We start from the raw sequence: 22,715 nt of genomic DNA on the forward strand, positions 1-22,715 counted from the left end.
CGCGCTGGGGGGTCGCTACGTGGTGCGCTGGGGCCCGGGTCGGGCTGGGCCCGGGGGGCGGGGCAGGGGATGTGGTCCGGACACCGACACTGCTCACCGCCAGTCTTTGTGTCTGCAGCTGTACTCCGTGTACTTGGACGGGCTCCTCTTCTGCAGGGTGCGCTACAGCCAGCTGCACCGTTGGAACCAGCAGGTGAGGGGGCGGAGGCGGGGCACAGCGTTCCCACCCTAGGACAGCTCTAGGACTCTCGCTGTGTGACTCTTGCAAGACGTTGATTTTTCTGGCCCTAGGTTCCTAATCTTAAACTGGGCTGGGTAAGGACTGATTGTGAATTTCTTGACGCGCACCCAGATGAATGCATGTGGGCTCCTACAGGTGTGCGAGGAAGACACGGATGTTTCTTCCAGCCTCGTGGTCCCCACCAGCCTACCGGATAGGGTGCCGGGTCTGTGTCTGTGGTGGGCTCCATTTCACACAGCCTCGGAGGTTCTCCTGAGTAGACTGTCAGATTTTATTTGACCGTCTTCCGTTTGACTTTGCAACTGTGAAAATGTCACCATCGTGAGCCTTCTTGCTTTTACATCGTACTTCCTTGGAAGATAATGGTTTTCAAGGTATGATTAAAGTATGTCTTTTGAGTTAACAAGGAAACGGTTGTAATGTGATCACTAGCTAAATTGTATTGCTGGTGCCTGTGACCCAGTAGCCCTCAGGAATGACTGACGAATGACTGAATGAAAAAGTATGTGAGTTCAGATTTCTGAAGGCAAGGAGCTTCTTTTGACCAAAACCCATCTGGGGAGTTGTGAGGGCTGCAGTCAGGCAGATGGGAAAAGAAAGGACCCGTGTTTTGGACTTTGGAAGACATAGGTCAGACTGTGCTCTCCCACCCTGTGTGTCTTCTCTGCTGTGACATGAGAATGAGGAAGGGGTAGCAGGAGAACTTGGGATAGACTGACCGATGCTGGCTGCTTGGCTCCTCTCTGACCTTCAGTTTTCTTGCCAGAAATAGCAAGCAAGTACGTTGGACCCTTGACTTACAAATTCAATTCGTTCCTGAAGGCTGGTGGTAACTCAAGTTGGTCAATTGCCTTCAAAGTCTCTCTCCTGTATAATTTTAGGCCACATTTTCTTCCAGGCAGATCTCAGTGTCCTTAGAGAGACACTGGCCCAGGACTCCTCAATGGATGCCACACAGGAAAGGATGCTGTGATGTTCGTTCCAGAACTCTTTAAGGGTTAGATCTGTATCTGAGACCATCTGGAAGCACCAGCAGCCGGCATCCGGGTCATAACTTGTTCCTAACTTAAAACTAAAATTCCAGTTGTAACTCAACTTGTTCATATGTCAGGCTGGTTGTAACTTGAGGGTCCACTGTAAATGGTTATGAGTATCAACCTGCTATGGTGCTGGGGACAAGCAGGGCAGTTTCTCTAAGCCTGGTACATTGTAGCATGCTCAGTAAATATCTGCTGATTCAGGAGTTCTAGAATTCCTAAATCTAGTCCTCATTAACCAACAGAGTCAAGAAAATACTTATTGTCAGGAAAAGTTAGAAGGGCCAAGTTAGTTATAGTAGGTCCAGAACCAGCGACATAAAGTGAAAAGACTTTTTTGTTGATCATCTTATTTGAGAGTCATGAACAAGACACTGTTATTCATTGCAATGGGCCCTAAAATATCAAACCGCCTCAACTCACTGCCTGCCTGTGGGGCTGTACAAAGTAGGTATAATGAACATATATATCCCAGACTTTTCAAAACTCTGAAGTAGAGATTTCTTGTCCATTTTTCAGCTTCCCTTCACTTTGCAGCTATTGTTTTTTGTTCTACTTTCTAAACGAACAACTTCATTTTAAAGAAATTGTTAGGATTTAGGTGGCTGTTGATATTTAATCTTAATTTGCAACAGTTAACCATTAAGCAGTTCAGTGTGGCACAGTCAGCGCCAAGCACTTTACATAAATTAATTTGCATCGTGTAATTTTTACAGCAGTCCTAGGAGCTAGGATTATAATTAGCCTCATTAAGAAATGAAGAAGCACTCAGACAGTTTGTCCAGTGTTAAACTGTTGTGACCCTGCTCTGACCCATTACATTATGTGTTTCTTTATTATATTGACAAAAATCCTACCAGTAAAATAATCGAATCTAGTGAGTGAGAAACATCTCAGCTGCTTTCCCCATATTTTGGAATGCTAACGGAATCCCCCAGTTTGGGGTGTTCAGTGTGACGAAATTTAGTAAATATGTACACTCACCCCACTGTAATCAAGTTACAGGAACATTCCCTCACTGGGAAGTTGCCCTGGCCTCTTTGCCCTTGGTCCTCTCATGCACCCCTGCCCCAGGCAGCCCTGGCTCACTTTCTGCCGCCAGAGTTCTGGGCACAGGGTTTTGTGGCGGCTGCTGCCAAGGCCTGGAAGGTCCGTGTACATCACCATGGTCATCATCATCATCGTCGTCACCATCGTGGTCATCCCTCTCGTCTCGTAGGGAGGACTCTGCGTGGGGCCACCAGATTTAACAAGCAGAAATATGGGGCCCTCAGTTAAATCTGAGTTTCCGAAAAACAAACAACTTTCTGATGTAGGAATGTCCTGTGTACCATTTGGGGCACCCTCAGCTGCCTCCTGTATCTTGTCTGATGCTGAAAGATTGGGTGACATTCCCCAATCACTTCCCTGCTGGGTTTTATTCTTCCCATTCTATGGAGGATGTGAAACGTCTCCAAAATTCTTAATCTGACTCAATACAAAGCACTGTAAAAAATGAATCAGAAAGCACCCCCCTTGTGTGGTGAGTATAAGTTTATTTCCACCATATTTTTAAAAACTTACAAAGCTCCTGTTGTATCCTATGCACTGTGTTAAATTATGTGAAGACTATGGCTTTACCACTTGTAATTTTGGGCTGAAAACTTGAGTTATGTTGTGCATATCAGATACTCTGGGGTTGTGGAGCAGCTGCCGCCCCGGTGAGCTGGCCCCTCGTTGTCAGCCAGGGTATGTTGAGAGCTAATGTGTACAAGACTGTACCCAGGGGAGAGGTGTTGTGTGACTGTGAGGTCAGCCGAGTCCCACTCTCACTGGCATTGTCACCTGCAGCCCTTTGGCCTGGTGAGGCTCCCTCAAGGGCTGGCCTCATGCCCCGCTGCTGCTGAGCGATGCTTGTCCCTCTGCCGTGTGAACTGCCTGGCCCAGCTTCTTTCTGTACTTTTGGACGCATAGAACCAGTTTGATCAATGTCTGTGCCCTGATGTGCACCACCCTTCTTAAATGGATGTCAAGAAATCCAGCCCAGAGTTACGGATCAGGGCACCCTGTGTCAGCGGTGTGGGCGCTGGGCACAGGTGCCTGCCTCCTGCACTCAGCCAACATCAGACGCGGCAATGGGGGCGAGTCAGGAAAGATGGAGAGGACACTGTAGCAGGAAGAGAAAACTGTGCAAGCCCCTCACACTGCTTCCACACACCTCCCTGTCAAGAGCTGACCCGTCTGGATCCTCCCATCCCCCTACTCAGATCTGCTCCTCTCAGGCGAGGGCAGTCACTTCTGCTTGGGAAGATTCTTCGTTTTGTCCGCCTTTCAGGAACCAGTGCTTTCTCAAAGCCCACCTCTCCCAGAAAGTCCCCCTTAATTGCATAAAATATCTTTCTCTGATTCTTGTGCTATTTTGTGTTTCGATGCTACAAGTCAGTCTGCTCTGAGCTGTGGCCCTTCGTCTGGTGACTCTGGGCTTTGATGACAAGGGGGCTTGGAGAGGTGTGGTAAATGAGTCGATGTTAGAGTGTAGGAAGAACACCGTGCATATTTTTAATTCTACATGGCTCAGGGGTAGGTATGGGGACTGTGTAAGACAGGAAAGGAGGGGACATTTCCAGCTGGTATGCACAGTCCTGTTCATGTCAAAAGGCAGAACTGGGGCCGCTGATTTAGCTCAGTGGTGCTGCCACTTGTCTTGGGAGAGCAAGGTTCCTGGTTTAATCCCTGGTACCAACAACAAGAACAGCAACAAAAAAGCAAATAAACAAAAGGTCAAACTACATGAGATCTGAACACTGGTGTGGATCGTTCTGGGATTTAAAAAATGCGGGAATGTAGTGTTCCAGGAAAAAAAAAAGGAATACTTCAAACAAATAAAATGCTTCATAATAAGGGAGCAGAAGAGTTTTGCTTTTAAAAAATGTTTTATTGAGCTCAACTCCAGTGCCAGGTAATCCTCAGTACGCTGGAGGCTTTCATAACCAAACTATGTGCCATCTGGGGCCCATGGAAAAGGTTCCATGTTGGAAGAGTTGAACTTGGGGTTGATGGTTGGCTTTTGGCCAACTTCACTGCCCAGTGTGTGGTATGTGTCTCTTTCCCCGGAGTGTTGGAGAAGGGAGGCAAAAGGTTCCTTGAGAAGTCAGCGGGGAGGCTTTTGCCTGTGGTGAGTATCACAACCTTAATCACTGTTGGCTTTTCCCCAGCTCTTGGCCTCAGGGTCAGAGGTCCCTCCAGATAGATAGATAACTCAAGCAGCCCAGTTGTCTCAAGCCTGCTGTGATGAGAACTAATTTGGGAGCATCTGTGACATTCATGAACCCATGCCAAGGAAGACAACTGCTTTTTAAAGATCACTTAATCAGCTAAACAAGGAGTAATTGCATGCAAAGAAGACACACTTTTGCTTCTGTTGAATGGGATTAGCTGAGATGGAATACATAAATCCCAGGTTGTTTGGGCAGCCCTGCCTGGGTTGGAGCTCCATCTGGAGTGCCTCTTGACAGTCTCTGGTATGGCAGGAACATTTTCTTGAGCTTGAAAGAAGCACAGTTGCTGCTATAATATTTTATACTAGGGCTGGAAGAGAGGTTGAAAAGGCTGACAAGAGTCAGGAGAGTAATTTGAACGAGATGAGGTTCAGGGGAGAGGCAGTGGGCATGGGGCAGCCTGAGAATGTGAACCCAATGATTCCGGATCTTCTGACTTTCCAAGAGAAGCCAGAATATCCATTTTTTTTTTAAGTAAACTGAATTTTCCGGGCAACAGTTTTCGTTTACAGAGAGGATAGTACAGAAGGTTCCCATGTGCTGTCTACCCAGTTTCCTCTATTACTAACATTTTCATTTGTATGGAATATTTGCTACAATTAGTGAATCAGGGTGATGCATTGTTATTAACTACAGTGCACAATTTCTTCGGACTCGTTAGTCTTTGCCTAATTTTCTGTTTCTGTCCCAGGAGTTGAGGCGGGACCCCATATTACATTTAGTCACTGAATCTCCCAGAACTCCTTTGACTCTGAGCATTTCTCGGGCTTTTCCAGTTTTTGTGAAACGTCCTTCTGCTGAAATCTTGTATTTTACCACATAGCGAGAGTGGATGAGGGTCATGGAAGGGAAGACCCCAAAGGTGAAACACCATTCTAATCGCACCTCGGCACGGTGCCTGCCTTCCGTGTTACTTAGCATGGTTGCTGTCGCCCGTGACACAGTTGGGGAAGTGTCAGTCACGTTTCTCCAAGCAAGGTGCCCCTCTCTCTTCCCTCTCTTTCTAGTGCATTCTTTGGAAGAAAGTCACTTAAAGAGCACCCACCCTCAAAGAGCCGCGATTTATGCTTCCCTATGTTGAGGAACGAGCATCTACATAAATGATCAGGAACTCTTCGGCTCAGATGTGTCTCTACCCTCCTGTTCATTTATTCAATAATTTACATCTGTACAGGATGATGGGTATTTATACTCTGGGTGATGTGTCAATAGTACTTTACTTTGCTGATCCAAGTTTCCTAGCGTGGGCCTGAGGAGCTCTCTCAGTTTGCTCCTGTATCTCTCTGACATCCCCATTGTTCATTATTTTCCTTTTCTTTCTTTTTTTATTTTTTAGTGTTTCCTTACTTTCTGATGGTTCCAGATGCTCTGGGATCATCTTGTGTATTCCCATCTCAGTCCTAGAATCAGCCATTTCTCCATGGATCCCTGACTGCTTTTATTGGAGAATGGCATGAGAAGTAAGATCAGGGGCTAGGTGTGCACTGAGACTGCCATGTTGTTAGGTGTAGGCCCTCTCGCCTGCAGAGCAAGACATAGAGGTGTGTACAGGCCTAAGCATGGCCACAGACCATGTATACAGGCTCAGAAGTATTTCTATATGATTCCATCTCTGTCTACCGTAAGGCATACAATAAGTTTGTACTAACTGGTACCAGGGATTGAACTTGGGACCTTGAGCTTTCAAGGCAGGTGATGGAACCAGTGCGCTAACTCCCCGGCCCTAGCCTCTTATTATCTATGAACTCCCACAACCTCAAGAGGAAACCTGACTCCCACCATTTGCCAATCATTTACTTGTTTGATTCCGTAAACACTCATAGTAGTAGTAGAATTGTTAAACTGGATTCCCATGGGAAACCACTTTATCAACTGGAGCACGGTCTTCTGTACTTAGTTGCTGGCCCATTAGTTTCCCAGATTCCCCTCATTTTTGTTACTTAGGCCGCCACTTTCTCCCCTCATCCCTTCCAGTGAGATTGTTTTATACATTTATGCTATAATTAGATTGTTTTGTCACATGTTGTATTCTATTCTGGGAAGCTCCCAGCTTCCTAAGTGGGCATTAAAAGTATTTGCATCTATTAACCTTGTATTGTAAAGTTCAGTGGGTTTCGACAATTCATAATGTCTTGTATCCACAGTTATAGTCCCATACACAACAGCTGTGCTGCCCTAAGAAAATTGCATGTGCTTCACCTATTCAATATCCCCCTTCCCCAAGCCCTTGGTGGCTATTGATCCTTTTCCTCTTTCTACATTAATTGCCTTTTCCAGAATGTCATATAACTAAAACCATATAGTGCATAGTTTTTTCAGACTGTCTTCTTTCACTTAGCGATATATACTTAAGGTTCATCTAGCTCTTCTGGGGGTTTGATAGTTTATTTCCTTTTACTACTGAATAATATTCTCTGATATGGGTGTATCACAATTTGTTTGTTCACTCACACAGTGAAGGACATCTCTGACCTTTCAGTTTTGGAGGGTTATGAGTAAAGATGCTGTACCCCTCACAGGCAGGTTTTTGTGTAGACATAATCTTCCAATCAGCTAGTTAAATGCTTAGAAATGTGATTGCTGGATTATATAGTAAGACTGTGTTTGGCTCTGTAAGAAATCACAAAGCTGTTTCACAACGTGCCTGGAATATTTTGTATTTTCTCTAAGGCGTACATTTTTATACGTTTCAAAGCATAAAAATAAATGCTAGCATCAAACTAAAATCTTCTAAAAACCAAATGACGGGTTGGGGATTTAGCTCAGTGGTTCTGCTGCCTGCCTCGCAAGTGCAAGGACCAGAGCTCGATCCCTGGTCTCCCCTGCCCCCCCCAAATCAAATGACTACTACACAAAATGTGTCAGGGAGCTAAGTTTCTCCAACAGACATTTAATACCCTTTCTAGACCAGCTCTGTTCAGCAGGACTTTCTGTGCTGATGGAGATGCCCTTTATCTACTTTGTCTGACTCAGTAGCACCTCGCCATGTTTCAAGTGGCCAGTGAGCATGTGAAATGTAGCTAGTACAACTGGGGAACTGAATTTTAAAATTTTACTTTACTTTAAATAATTTAAGTTTTTCAAATAGTTAAGGCTAATGGCCACCGTATTGGATGGTCCCATTCTAGGCCATCAGAAAGATTATGGCTTTCTCTTGAGTGAGACGGGAAAGTCCCAGAGGATTTGAGCAGGGCGGCACAGTGATGACTGAGGCTTTTTGAAGGGTCACTGTAGGTGCTGTGTCAGGAAATCCCTGACGCGGTCAAGGGCAGAAGCTGAGACACTTTGGGAAGCAACAGTGGGACTCTACGACTGAGGACAAAGGCTGGGGTCAGAGTGATGGTGCTGGGGTGGAGAGAGGGGGTCAGATTCCCCGTGTACTAGGAAGTCAGGGTCTGTGCAAGGCAAACTTACCAGAAATGCACCATCTTTGTGACAAAGGCAATTAAAGCTAATTTTATTCTGTTTTGTTTTGTTTTTTGAGACAGGGTCTCGCTAGTAGAGACTGACCTGGAACTCACTATGTAGCCCAGGCTGGTCTCGAACTCACAGCGATCTTCCTGCCTCAACCTCCCGAGTGCTGGGATTAAAGGCGTGAGCCACCACGCCTGGCAAAACTAATTTTAAATTTAAACTCTTATCTGTCTGAAGCTTTGTTTCATCTTGACTGGCTTTTGTTTTATTTAATTCACAGACTATGGTAATATTAAGATTTCAGCCCTCCTGCTCCAGAAGTACCATGTTAATACCTAACTGGGTTTCTGGCCCATTCACCCCCACCTTTCTTTTTAAAGACGGGGTCTCACTATGTAGTTCAGGCTGGCCTTGAACTCACTACATAGCTCAGCCTTGCAGCGATCCTCCTGCCTCAACCTCTCTAGCACTGGGATTATAGGTATGCACCACCACACTCAGCTTCTCTTGTTGCAAAGAGTTTGATCTTATCTCACTTTCAGGCTGCTATTGCCAGTATAGGGCTGAAATAGAGAAGACACACTTTTGGTTCTTATCTTCAAATTATTTGTTGTGCATCTTCCAAGAAAGTAATTGTCATCATGGTTTGGCTGTTATGTGGGTAGGTGAGAGGGAGGTGTTTCCCTTGGGGTTGCTTGTCAGCCTTCCAGGAAGTCTATAGCCAGCATTATCCAGCAGAAGTATCATATGAACCACATATGTAATTTAGAATTCTTTGGTAGTCACATTAAAAAGAAATAAGTGAATTTAATTTTAATGCTGTATTTAAGTATTATATTTAATTTAAGTATTATCATTTCAATGTGTAATCATCATAAAAATTATCAGAGATACTTTTCATTCTCTTCTTTGAACTAGGTTTTTGAAATATGGACTATATTTTATAGCACATCTCAATTCAGACTAGCCAAGTTTCAGGTGTTCATGGTGATAGCACAGCAATCGATATTTGGTGAAGGCAGGGTTGGGCAACTAAATTTCTGACTGTAATCACTGATGACATTGGTAAGGAATGAATTAAGGAAATGTATGGTGTAAGCTGTATGTAGTCTTGTAAACAAATTAAAAATCCAAATATACACCGAAACCAGTCTGTGATGTCTGAACATCTTGTTCTTCCTCAAGAAAATCAAGTTATCCTGTCTTCCTTTTTTGACTACTGAAAAGGGGATTTGCTGCAGAGGCTTTAGCATCTCAGCATCCTTGAATTAGAGGCTCGCTTGCCTTACCTGTGTGTTCTCATCTTCCAGCTCAGGCGGGTCTTTGGAAGCTGCCTGCCGCCCTTCCCACCGAAGTACTATCTGGCAATGACCACATCTATGGCAGAGGAGAGGAGGGCCCAGTTGGAACAGTATTTGCAAAACGGTATGCATTTGGAATTGTTAAAGCAGAGGTACTGAAATAGAAGTTACACGTCACAAAACTCATCCATCTGAGGGATATAATTCAGTGGTTTTTAAAGCTCCCTGTCTAATCATGCACCCATCACAATCCAATAGTTTAATAACTTAGAATGTTGCTGTCACCTCAGAAGGAGCCTCATGCCTAGTAGCGGTGTCACCCTGTGCTCCCCACAACTGTCTCTGGCCACGGCTCTCTGATCCATCTCCCTAGATCTGCTTGTTCTGGACATTTCATATATGTGCGCAGTCATATATATTGGGTTTAAACAATGCTCTGTGTTTCCATTCACCCTTGGGATCAAGACAGACTGGAGACAGGAGCTGAGCCACGGATGGGAAAGCGCTCCTGAGACCGCAGAGGTGTCTGCCGGCAACGCAATGGAGACTCCCACCTCGGTCCTCACAGGGACTCTTCCCGCAGCAACAGCGTCGCTCTCCAGACTAAGCTGTCACACAAGGGGCAGCGGAGGAGAGTGAAATTGGAATTAAAGTATTTCAAGTTTTTTTTTTTTTTTTTTTTTTTTTTTGTACCAGGGGTCGAACTCGGGTCCTTTCACTTACAAGGCAGGTGGCGGAACGACTGAGCTAAATCCCTGGCCCATCAAGTTTTTAAAACTAGAAATTTATCTATATGCATAATATCTTTTAAAAATATAAACTATACAAAACAATGCACAATGAAAGAGAAGTCTCCCTCTCAACCCAGATGCCCAGCTCTCTGGACGTGAACACTTCCCCGTGTCTTGCGTATGGGATTTGCTTTTGAGACAGGGTCTGACTATTTAGTTGAGGCTGGCCTTGAACTCATTACATACCATACCGCAGGCTGGCAATTCTTAACATTTTACATTTGCTTTATTGTTCCTCCCTGTGCATATGTGCATGTTTTGAATGTGTATATGTTTCTTCTGAAGTGCCAGTGTGGCGTTCCTTTGTTGTTTTATTGTTGTTATTGCTGTTGTTGTTATTTTATCCTCTCCATGTCTTTCCTAAGATCAAGGACACTCCTTCATACCCACAGTATGGTTATCAAATTCAGGAAATCAACATCTATATAATAACGTTGCCTGGAGAGCTTATTTATTTATTTTTAATTTTATTGGTACATTTTAGATATACATAACAGTAACATTCATCATATAGAATTTGTACCTGTACATGATACATCTTTTTTCCTCATTGAGTTTATGGGTACATTTTAGGTACACAGTACAGTTACATGCATCATTGGGATCTTGGACCTTTACATGACAGGTCTTGGTTCTCATTTTTTCCCCTTGTCCCTGCCCTCCCTTCACCCCCTCCTCCCTTCCCTATTTACAAAGACTTTATTTCCATTTTTTCATTTTCTCATTTTTTTTCTTTTCCCTTATTACCCTTCCCACTTCCTCTACACCTTTAGCCCTTTTCTTCCTATTTCACATTGTCAATTTGAACATGATATACCTTTATTCTTCTTTTCTTCCCCTTTCCCTCCCCTCCCTTTGACCCCTCTTCCTATCTTTATTTACTACAGCTTTGTTTCCATTTTTCCTTTTATCCTATTTTTTTCGTTTCTTTCTCTTCTTTCCCTCTTCCCTAGAGACCTTATTTAAACTTTACCAAATATCACACTAATGTCCTTCATAGCTAAAGAGAAAAGCTTATTATTTGGTATAATAACTTTCCTCTCTTAAAATATGTATGTTAGAGGCCATTCTACATCAGCAATTGTAGATTCACCTTACTGTTTTTCATGACTGGACATTTTTCTTAAACACAGCCAAGTTTCTAGAAGCCATCAATTTCCCATTTGTTTTTTGGTACAGGGGATCGAACTCAGGACCTTCTGTGGTGGTACCACTGAGTTAAACCCCCAGCCCTCCCATTTGTTTTTTATAACAGAGCCTGTATCTCTTTTTAGATCTGTTAGATGAGCCCTTTCAAGCTCAAAATGTAAGCTTTTCTGAATTTCCATTCTCTCTTAGTTTATTTTCTCAAATCTTAGCAAAACATGAACTTTCACAAAAGATCACGGTGCTTAAGGATGTGCTCTCATGGCCGGCTCATGATCAGTGTCACTGGGGTGTCTTGTGTGTCCTCCTGGGCCAGGTCACATGGGGGGATGGTGTTGCTACATGTCACGACTCAGTGTGGGCTCTGGGGTCAGACCCAGACTCAAAACCCACCTTTATCCCTCACTGGCCATGTGAGATTGGGTCCTCCAATCTTAGTATCTCTATCTGCAATATAGAGGTAATAGTTCCCTCAGGGTCTATTATGAAGATTAAATGAGCTAAAATATACAAAGTGCTTGGCCAGTACCAGGTACTTCGTAGTCACATAGCAAGTGCTAGTTGAATGAATCCTTTTCTCAACAGCTTTCCCCAACCCTAGTAATCCATGCTAAGGAATGCAAGGTTGGTCAGCCCATGTGCCACATCAAGTCCAGAATATAAGGCAAGGCCCCCCATCACCCCTGAAGCTACCATCCAGAAGAGAGGGAATGATTTTCATAAAATTCTCTTGTTTTTTTGTTTTTGCTTTTGAAACAGGGTCTTGCTATGTAGTTCAAGCTGGCCTTGAACTCACCAGGGTCCTCATGGCTCAGCTCCGGAGTGGTGCAATTACAGGTGTGCACCACCGTGCCCAGCAAAAGTCTCTGGTGTTACCAGGACTCCCTCTTTTAGTTTATTTTCAAAAGATGACCTTGTTAGACAGACACATCCTACAACCAAGTCAGGCGGGGCTAGTTTTGAATGCTAGTGGAGATGATCTGACGAACTCAGTAAAACAACAAAGAAAAGAAAAGAAGTTTGAAAGCAGTTTGGTAAGGATGCCAAGTGCAGGGTCCAGGCAGACTGGGAGGGGAGAGGAGTCAGGAGGGAGGAGGAAGCACCATGGGGCCCACGTTCTCAGGCGAGTGTCTGCCCCACTGCAGAGGCCACAACACCTGGCTACTGCTGTCTGGAGCTCTGGGGGAAGGAGGAGTATTTTTCTGGGCATATTATTACTATTACTATGTTTTGCAGTGCTGAAGACTGAACCCAGGGCCACAGACGTATTAGGCAACTACTCTGCTGCTGAGCTATGTCCCCAGCCATTTTCTTTCTTTTTTTTTGTTTTTTTGTTTTTTATTTTTTGGTTTTTTGGGGTTTTTTTTTTGAGTCAGGGTCTCCCTAAGTTGCCTAGACTGGCTTTAAACTTGCAATCCTTGCTTCAGCCTTCCAAGACTGGAATTAGAAGCATATGCTACCAAGGCTTGATGAAGTACTTTAAATTTCTCTGACTGCCTTGTCATTTTTGGAGTTTTCTTTTGAGAGCTCCCATCAGTCAAAGAGGTGTTCTCCATTGGTGTTTGTGGTTGGTTTTAAATTTTTCAAATCACACATGTCTCAGTAAAGTAGCTTGACCCATCCCTTAAGATCTTTTTGCTTCTTCATGTTAACTGCAGGTTCATCCCAGTAGGGTGGCAAGACAGGTATGCAGTGTGGGTGCGCACACACGAGGTGAGATTCTGGGGCACTGTCTCCTTGAATTGTTGCCATGGGTTGTGTTGTGTCAGCCTGCCTGGGCTTTGTGGATTTTCCTTTATTTGAGAGGTCACCACCTTCACTTCTGTCAGTGAAGCCACAGAGTGCTGGCAGGCATGGAGGGCGCCCCAGGGCATTTAAAGACAAGGCTCAGCCTGGCCAGTGCTAACCCTGCTCTTCGTCCATGTTTTTCAGTAACTGCAGACCCAAATGCCTTGAGGAGTGATGTCTTCATTGAGTTTCTACAGCTGGCACAGCTGGTAAGCTTGCTTTTCTTCACTGAGGCCATTGCTGCTGTCCTTGTTAACCATGCCTTGTGATTGTGCGCACGTGTGTGCTTTAGCCTTTGGCCCCACAGAGCCCGGACTCTGGTGAGATAGATTCATTTAGAATAGATCAAAGAATGGCTTCCATTTGGGAAGTTTAGGCTCTTGATGAAAAAATGAAATGTGGCACTTGACGTTTGGTTTCTTTTTCAACAAGCAGGTACCTGTTTCTGTAGCCTAGGTATTGTCCACCACAAAACTGGCCCCCACAAAGTTACCCTTAGAGTACAGAGAAAGAGGTGTTCCTAGGAATCATTAAGGGGCCTCCTCCTGAGCCTGTGACCCCAGTTCCACAGCTGAGATTTCCCAGGGTGCCAGGGTGTAGACTGTAGCACAGCGGGCCTCAGCAGCCGTGACAGCACTTGTGTCTGCTCCTTACTTTCCTGTAAGTGGAGAAAACTCAGCAGAGATATGCGGCAACTCCCTTTCCTTGGGCAGCTTGAAGAGCCACTTGCCACTTGCCCTCTGGGCCGAAACTTGACTAAGTTGAGTTATTTAGCACATCAGGCATCGTCATTGTACCTGTGGAAGCATTTTACACCTGCACATGAGCTGGACTGGATGGGAGGACTTCAGAAGGCTGAAGTTGTCTAATAATGTGCTGCGAGTCGGGCCGCTGGGGGAGGGAGGGGTGAGACCTGGATCAATCTGCAGACGAGAGCAGATTTCATTCAGATAGGAGTCCAGGGGCCTTGATATATTTGTAATTTCTCAACCCAAGAAATGACCCTAGAGCTTTCCATCATTCAGTGGTTTTTATTTCTACACTTTCTTTCTTTCTTTTTATTTTTGAGATCGAACTCGGGTCCTTGCACTTGAGAGGCAGGTGGCAGAACCACTGAGCTAAATTCCTGGCCATACTTTTACACTTTCTTGATGACTTAAATATACACATCCTTTCTTTTTCTTTTTGAAGTGATAGTGGTAAAATTCAAACAGCACAAGAGTATGCACGTTGAAAAGTAACTTTTCCTTCCCCAGTTTCCCTCCTTGAGACGACTGTTATTCATGACTTGGTGCCTGTGTTCTTTCTGCACATTTCCACATGCCCGTCGATTTTACAAATGAGCACACACTAGGCGCACTTCTTCGTGTTAGTTAGGGGTCTCTCGAAGAACACAAACAATAGAAAATGTATGTATGATTATGCTAGGGGACTTAGAGGGTAGGCATAGGGATCAGAGGCCGGAGAGACCCCTACTGGCTGTGCACCGGAGAGCTGGAAGGGCCAGTAGCTGTTCAGTTTAAACCAGTCCAAGGCCAAAGGCCTGGAAGCTCCCTGGAGAGTCGCCGGCAGGGAGTTGCTCTGGAAGGGCTGGAGAAACTGGAGACCTAGAGGCCGATGTCCAGATGTCCAAGGACAACAGCAGCAAAGGGCCCGCCCACACAGGAAGAGTCTTTTTGTTCGCCCAGGCTGCAAGCCTCCGAGGATGGGCCTCCTGTCAGCCACCCACCGACACATCCAGAGCGAAGAGTTTCTTAATCCATCAATGTTGACGTGTCGTGATTAATGATCACATTCTTGAACCTTGCTTTTTAAAACTTAGCCTTGCAGATCATTATATATCCGCACTTATAAAGCTAAGTTTGACTTTAGCCCTTTAGGGTATACATTACTCATTTTCCTTCCCATGATTTTAAACAATCATTCATGAATAGGAATGTTGTGGAGCTTTGTTTTATGTCTTTTTTCTTGATAATTTGGAAGTTTTTACCTTACTATTTGGCCTTTATGACTTTATATGAAAGCCCTCTACTTTCAGATGCATTTTGCAGTATCTCTTCTCCTTTCTTCTGATGCTGTTTTCCTTTTTGTGATGGTTTTGCATTTGTTTTCCCCATTGACTTTGCCAGCTCTCTGTCTTTGAGCTATTCCTTCAGAGTGACATATTCTTCTTTTAAATTAGTTTTATTGCCACATTTTAGGTATATAATATGCCGACATTCATCATTGGAGGTTTGTACCTTTACATGATATATTTTGATTGTTATTTTTTCCCCATTCCCCCGCCCCCCTTCAACCCCTCCACCCTATTCACAAAGCCTTTGTTTCCAATTTTTAATTTTCTCATATTAATTCCATCTCCTCTTTCCTTTCCCCTACTTCTCCCACTTCCCCTTCCCCTAGAGGGCATATTCTTATCGATACATCCACCATTTTAACCGTCTTCGTGGTGTAACTTTTCAGACACACATATATATGTATTTTTGGCCTATAATCAGTCATATTTCTTCCCTCCTATCTTGCAGGACTTTTGTGTTGGTCCCTCGCGGGTCCTCTGCAGGTCATTGTTCCCCTGAAGAAGGGCCACTACTCATGTGCCAGCTGTGTGCCAATGCCTGCTGTTGGAAGAGGCTCATTTAGAGTCCTTGGTGACTGTCGAATTTCTGCCTCTTGCCATTTGTTTATGAGATTTTTTTTTCTCACTAATAGTCTGCTCTAAGTCCTGAGCAGTCTAGCACATCATGATGTAGCATTTAAAATCCTTTTATTGACTCAGATCTGCAGCCTCACAGCTGGCTTATGGGCAAGAGTTCGGGCTCAGGAATGAGATGCTCTTCAAATCTTGGCTTTCCTACTTTCAAATTATGCGCTATGGGACAATTTGCCTAACCTCTTTGTGTCTCTGTTTCTCCATCTGCGAAACGGGGATAAGAGTTCCAGTCTCTCAGGGTTGCTTTAAGGCTTAAGCAAACCCATACACTTCAAGAAGCACTTAAATAGCACTTAATGTTTAGAAATTGGTGATGACTGAACACCGGTTCTTTTTCCTAACCATGCTGAGAGATCACTTTTAGCAAAGATGAGGTCTGCACATCTCTCCAGCCTCCCTTGTGCCTGGGAAATGGGGCTCAGAGTTCCCCTCATGATGAACTGCTTTGAGGCAGGTCAAGCCCTCTGCTCCTCACTCTCTGGCCAGGTCTGATTCCACTATGCTCCGAAGCCCCTCTGAACACTTAGTGGTTCAGACCCAGGGCTATTTTCAAATTTCTCCAAAGATGGTTTCCTTTCTAATTGTTTCCTCTTTGCTTCCAAAAGGAAACCAGGACAGAGGTGCTTTACTCCCGAAGATGTCTATAAAGAAAATTTATGTTACAATTTGAAAATGAAATTAAATTTAAATCAGGAATTTTGTCCTATATTCATTGCACCCCTTCCTGCTTCATCCTGTCACATACTGTCCTGCACTCAGCAAACACATATGGAATGAATAGTGAGAACCAGCACCGACCTAGAGACACGGGAGACACCAGTAAGTGATGCCTGGCCACCCACGGATTTGCTGTGCTGGGGAGAGAAAAGTCCCCAGTGCATGGAAATAGCAGTGTGCTAGAGGACCTGGCCCTGTGCCCAGCATACTGTGCACTGCATTGCAGGCCACTCTCTCCAAAGCAGGGCCATGGTCCAGGAGACAGGCAGTGATGTGTCTCAATTTCCCTCCCCCCAGCCTTGGTGCAGCATTTGTGGGCCCTGCCACCTACAGAGGCCTCATGCCCATTTACCTGGTATGCAGCACAGTGTCATCTTCTCAATGTGACCTGGTGAGGAGAGAGCCAGGAGGGACTTCCATAGGGCTAGTGTGTGCTAAAGAAAGAGATGTCTTTGCAGGTCTTTGAAATTTTCTAGGTGAGCAGGAAGGGATGGATGGATGGGTGGATGGATGGGTAGATGGGTGGGTGGGTAGATGGATGGATGGATGGATGGATGGATGGATGGATGGGTGAGTGGGTGGAGAGACTATATATATATTCTAGCTTCTTTCCCCCATTAGGGAAAACACCACATGTTATATCTGCAGGTGCCAGGAGACTCAAGACTGGCAAAAGGGAAGCAGAAGCCACTTCTTATGGTGATGAGTCCTCTCTTCCTCTCCCACTACCCACAGACCCTGCCCTGATCCCTCTTCTAGCCACAGTGATGGGTTCAGGTGCATAGATGTGGTCTGTGCAGGAGAAAGACACTTGCTCATGCAGGGCTGGTGGGAGGCAGGGAGAACTGGAATGAGCAGTGACGTGTACATGTGTGGGACTGCGCAGGAGTCCTCGGAGCAGGGAGCCGGCAGTGCTCACCTGGAGGTGGTCACTACATCTGGTAAGTGCAGCAGCCTGCAGCTTCTGGTGCCATTGCCAAATAATCACATGTTCTAAGCCTGGCCTTTCAGGGCTCAGGAAATTCAAGGGCATCTCTCAGCCTCCTACAAGGACAGAGGAGACCTTAGAAGCCCCTTCGAGGAAAGCTGCTATCAAAGAGGCCAAAGACCAGCCAAAACAAAAAAAAAGGTTTTGCCCCAAAAGGGACATCTACTCTGTGTTTCATGTTATTTCTCCCGGCTTGTTGAGGGAAGTGACATTCTTCTAGGTTGAGCAACGTGCCTAAAGATGTGCTTTTCACAGCAGATCTGGGGTCCCAAACCCAGGACCCCCACCCCCATTCACGTTATGAGATGTTTGGAGGGGAGGTGGCTCCACACCCCATCCCTTTGTGGTCCCTTTTGTGGTTCCTTTTGTGTTCTGGATCTAGAGCTCCCCTTTTTCCTTGGCTCACTATGTTCTGGATTTTTTGTTTTGCAATCACTTTAGAGATGAAGGGACATTTGAAAAGGTAAAACCAGTGTCTCTTGACTGAATACTGTTTTGTGTTCTTGATTTATAAACCAGGGTATTCTTAGGGGTCCAAGGCGAAGCTACATGTTTGAGGGAAGGGGATCGAGAAGGCATTTGGAGAGACTGTGTCAGAGGCAACTTACATAAGAGGCTCTGCCCACAGTGGCTGTGTTTGGGGCCCTGTGAAGCGACTGGTTCCCCATTTCCTCTTAATTTCCTCCCTGTCCCTTGAAGAGAAATGATTAGGGCACATGGGTGAGTGTGAGGAATGTTTAGAGCTCAGTGATCACATCTGGGTTTCCTTAGATAAGAAGCCTGGAGAATCCGGCCAGTGGTCATCAGAACAGACCATCCACAAAGCACACGGAGCTCCTGGTGAAATTCAGAGATTTCTTGGATTTTTTATGTTTGATTTGTGGATAGTTAACACATGTTTTAAAGAATGGCCCCTGGTAACTGAGGATTTTGCGATGTCTTTAAACTAAATGCATTCTTCAGTTTTCTAGTGTGACTTGGGCTTTTTCAATCCTGATCCACCCTCAATCAAGATAGCAACGTATTTAACATTTTGTGTTTCATGCAACCCATCTTCACCAGTTGACCTTTCTTCTTTGTTTTTTATTGCTTTTACATTTTATTAAGTATGTAGGTAACTCATGAAAGACTTCTAGTAAAATTCAAATATATCACAAATAGAGCCAAATTTATTCTTGATTGCCTATCCAAATCTGTTCCGTCTATTTCTATCTCATTACATATTCCTTGATGCTATTTCTCTCCATTAGCCTCATTCTTAAAATGTTTATTTTTTAATGAAAGGAAAAGGTGCCTATAGTTTTAACACTTAAATAGTGCTAAAAAGGTGATACTATGACAATCCCCTGCCTTTTGGAAGCAATGACTTTCAAATCTTTTGGCCTTTTCTTCATTTGAAAGTCTGGAGGGTAACCATATATATAAAATTATTTTGTACAATAATCCTCCATTTTTTGACATTCTCTGCCAACTGCTAGGAGGATGAGGAATTCAATTTCCTTCTATCCCCTCTTCTGCTCTTCCCTAACTTTGTAATGTCACAGTTTAAAAATTTTGTATTTTCTTTATTACATAACCTGGATTTTTTTTTTTTTTTAGTGCAGAATTAGATACTATGATTGCCTTTACTTACTTGAACCGTGTTTATTTTTCCTTGAGTTGAAACTGCATTATTTAAAAGGGGAAAAAAATATGCTTGGCTGCTCGTAAAGCATGTGACTGTTCACATACCTGTAACAGTGCTGAGACAATTTCCCCTGTGATCAAACAGGCCAGACTTCTTTTCTTGGAGATGATCTACTCAGAGGAGCCAGCTTTCTATTTAAAATGAGAGACTCCCGTAGTTTGCCTGGTAGCGGGAAGGAGCGGGAGCTGAGAGGGGCGTGGAAGAGGAGACCAGGCTGGAGGATCTGAACAGTCCTGGAGGAAGGGGGATTGATCTCTATATCTGGAATCAGATGGCACAGGGCGCCTCTTAAATTGAAGGTAGGATAAAAAGTGGATGAGGCGGTGGTGTGAACGGAAGTGAAGTGAGTTCCCCTCCTCAGTTTTCTTTGTGCGTTACAGGAGGTGTGGTTAACTAGGGGAATGAGGAAGGGGTAGGTGTGGCTGGCGTCTTGAAGGCTGGACTAGAATGTGAGTCAGAATTCCATGGGGTGACGTGGCCTATAGGACTCGCTAGGGAGAAAGCGGAAGGAAAGTGACAGGGTCACTCCATCCACTTTGCTCACCTGACTGGTGGCACTCAGGTGGCCCACGAGGTAGACATGATCCACTGAGAGGAGCTATGTCCGGAGCTTGTCACGTCAAACCAGAACTTGGGAGACTTCAGCCTCAGTGTTCTTGTCTAAAATACCTGTAGGATACACAGGTATGGCAGGCTGGAGAGGGAAGTTTTGTGTGTAGACAACACATTTCCAAATGCTCCCTTCTAGGCTCCACTATTCTAGTCCTTTGTATCACTTGGGTAATTTCAGTTGAGGAATATGGCCCCAAGATTATTCAAATGTCTGTTTGGACAGCGCTATTCACAGTAAACTCTCCACATAGAGCTTTAAACAAACTAAATATGAAAAAGCCAGGAGCATTCAACACTTAGTGGGTGGAAATCAGCTAGATTACATTACTTATGTTAGTTTTATTTTATTTTATTTGGTGCTGTAGATTAAACCCGGGGGCCTGAAACATGCTAAGCACATGTTCTACCACTGAGTTATGTCTACAACCTCAGACCCTTTTTTCAATCATAAAGAAATTTAAAAAGAGGAAAATGTATTCATTTAACTGAAAAGTCATAGAAGTTCAGCTGGGTGCCTACTTTCATCCCCTACTGTAAATATCGCCTTCTGCTACGTTGGCTTTATTCTCACAGAGCCTCTCTTCACTCCCTGGTAAGAATGCTTGTTTGCTTCAAGATTAGACAGCCCCACCTCAAGGCTGTGCCCCAGCCTTTCTTCCTCTTCCTCTCTAGTGGAGCGAGCACTCCCCTGGGGTGGCAAACTTAGGATGCGCTGGAGAAAGATGGGCAGCAGCCCACTGATTTCTCTCATCTTCATCAATAGGGAAGCATTGGGTGTCCTGTGAGCAATGCGAGGACACTGGAGGGTTTTAAGAAAGGAACATTTTTAGGCTTGCTGTTAAGGAATTTTCTCTGGTTGTGGTAGAGAGGCTGTGTGGGGAAGACTGGACAGAGGAGACCTGTGGGGAGGTCGCGGCAGGAGTTGAGGGTGTTGGGTGGGTCTAAGGTGCTGGTAGAGGAGCTGGAGAGGAGCAGGACCCAAGAGATGGTTTAAGATGTTGAATATGAGTGTTCAGGACCCGACAGCATCTTAATATTGAAAACACCTCCCTAAACCTTTCTGTCCCTTTCATTTCTTACCTTATGCAACTAAGTCATCTTGAAGCTATGACTTCTTGCTGTTGCAGCAGTAACAAGACAGCGGGGCCACCATCGGAGTGTTTGTGGTGTGCACAGACCACATTCCTCTGGCATCACCTCCCTGAACCCTCGCTCACCCCCGTATTTGAGGGCTGAAGGGATGATGCACATAGAGAGGAAGTTACCTGTTCAGGTTTACACAAGATCACACACCATGAGTGGTAGAAACTCCACAAAAACCTTCAATGATTGAAGAGCCTCTGTGCTGGTGAAGATGTGGGTGCTGAGTGGGACGCTTGCCCAGTGAGGGCAGGGGAGCCCCTCCACCTTGCCCCGAGCATCACTTTCATTTGGCCATTTCCGGGTTGTAGTCTTTCAAATAAATCAGGAATAGCAAGCAAACCATTTCCCCGAGTTCGTGGAGTCATTCTAGCACAGAATGGAGCCTGAGAGGGAGTCCCAAGGAGCCCTGGATTGGCTGTCAACTCTTCAGAAATGACTGCAGCCCGGACACTGCTTCTGTACCTGGCACGTGATGCGGGGAGATCTTTAGGACTGAGCCTTTGATGTATGGGGTCTGGTGCCATTTGTAGGTGAATCATATCAGAGCTGAATTAAATTGTTGAGTTCCCATCCACTGTCCAAAAATTGGGGAATTGATTCATATGTGCTGAGGAGGTGCCATATTGTGTCAGGAAAAAACCCCGGGACGCGGGGATTTTCAGGGACACTTAGAAATAGTCAAAACTGTGACATGGATGATTTATCAGAAGAGCTCTCTGTGCACCTTGGAAATTATTCAAGCATCCTGTTATTGCTCTACCTCGGCCCCTCTCCTCCCCTATTCCATACCCCAAATCATAGCCTCCTGTCTTTCCTGACTGTGCATGTGTGTTTCAGGTACCATCTTCCTAAACAGGAAAGGCAGCTGCTAACCATTCTCTCCCTGTGCTGTGGTGGAAACTGACTCTGCTTTCCTTCTCCTTACAGAACACGTTTAACATCTCTGCTGAAAAAGCTTCTCTAGATATATTTCTGCCCAATGGAAGAAGTGTTAATATAGAAATTCTGACATCAGATACTGCTGAAAGAGTCCTAGAGGTAAACTTTGTTTAAACTCCAACTCTCCAGCCAAACATAGGAAAAAATCTGGTTGAAAAGCCAAGGGTAGGCTGTAACCACCTTCAGAACTTCCTGCCTATAGTTTTACCCAGTGGATGACTTACCTGCAAGAGCTGCTGCCAGGCAGGAGACTGACCAGGAACCCGGGCTACAGCCAGTTTTCTGGGCCTCCTTGATTTTACCGGCTCTGTGGGTGGCAAGTTTTCAGGAATCTCGGAGGGGACATAGTCAGGATGTGGCCCGGACATTTGCAGAATGCTTCATTGTGAGTGTCCCATGGTTTGGAGCAGGAAAGAGGGTGGTACCAGGCTGATTCTGGAACAAGTCATAACCAGGTGGGCCATAACAGGGCCTGGAAAAGAGCAATGGGGACTTTTAAAAGGTTTCTTCCCAGTCTGGAGGCCCAAACTTGCCTGGCCTTCTGCCTCAGGGGAGCTACCTACAGCCCTGGATTAGGAAAGACACCTCCTCCAGATCTTGGTCCTTCCCAGAACCTTGCATTGGCCCTTTCTTTCTACTAAAGTCATCATGCACACCCATCATCTCTGACCTCTTGGCTTTTTGTTCCCAACAGGGCCACACAGAATCAGCAGCACTTAGCTGCCGAGGCCACCCATGAAGAAGTCCACTTAGGCTCCTTCCCGCAGGCCCTACCCACCCTGTGCTCCATCACCCTCTTCATCTTTGTACCTAGCCTTAGTCCAGCCCTCACCATTTCTCAGCTAGATTTCTACAGCTGCCCCTCAGTTAGTCTCTCTGCTACCAGACTTGCTGATCTTCTGCTCTGAATTCCAGGATGGGCTTTCTGAAAAACATCAAAGGCC

The 22,715-nt window shown here is 45.1% G+C and overlaps 1 protein-coding gene across 1 annotated transcript in view; it reads left to right on the forward strand.

The window, feature by feature from the left end:
• Position 1: 1 nt before the first annotated feature.
• Positions 2-22,715, forward strand: part of Snx31 (sorting nexin 31) — a gene marked incomplete at its 5' end in the record, with an annotated part of 57,310 nt that continues 34,596 nt past the window's right edge. Inside the window, 5 exons of the mRNA XM_010619662.2 lie at positions 2-22; positions 119-193; positions 9,260-9,374; positions 13,120-13,184; positions 21,760-21,870. Of these exons, the coding sequence (XP_010617964.1) occupies positions 2-22; positions 119-193; positions 9,260-9,374; positions 13,120-13,184; positions 21,760-21,870 (387 nt within the window). The remainder of the gene's footprint in view (positions 23-118; positions 194-9,259; positions 9,375-13,119; positions 13,185-21,759; positions 21,871-22,715) is intronic.

The sequence above is a fragment of the Fukomys damarensis genome, unplaced genomic scaffold (genome assembly GCF_012274545.1).
Source record: "Fukomys damarensis isolate Sample0158 unplaced genomic scaffold, DMR_v1.0_HiC HiC_scaffold_5, whole genome shotgun sequence".
In the NCBI taxonomy this organism is placed as follows: domain Eukaryota; kingdom Metazoa; phylum Chordata; class Mammalia; order Rodentia; family Bathyergidae; genus Fukomys; species Fukomys damarensis.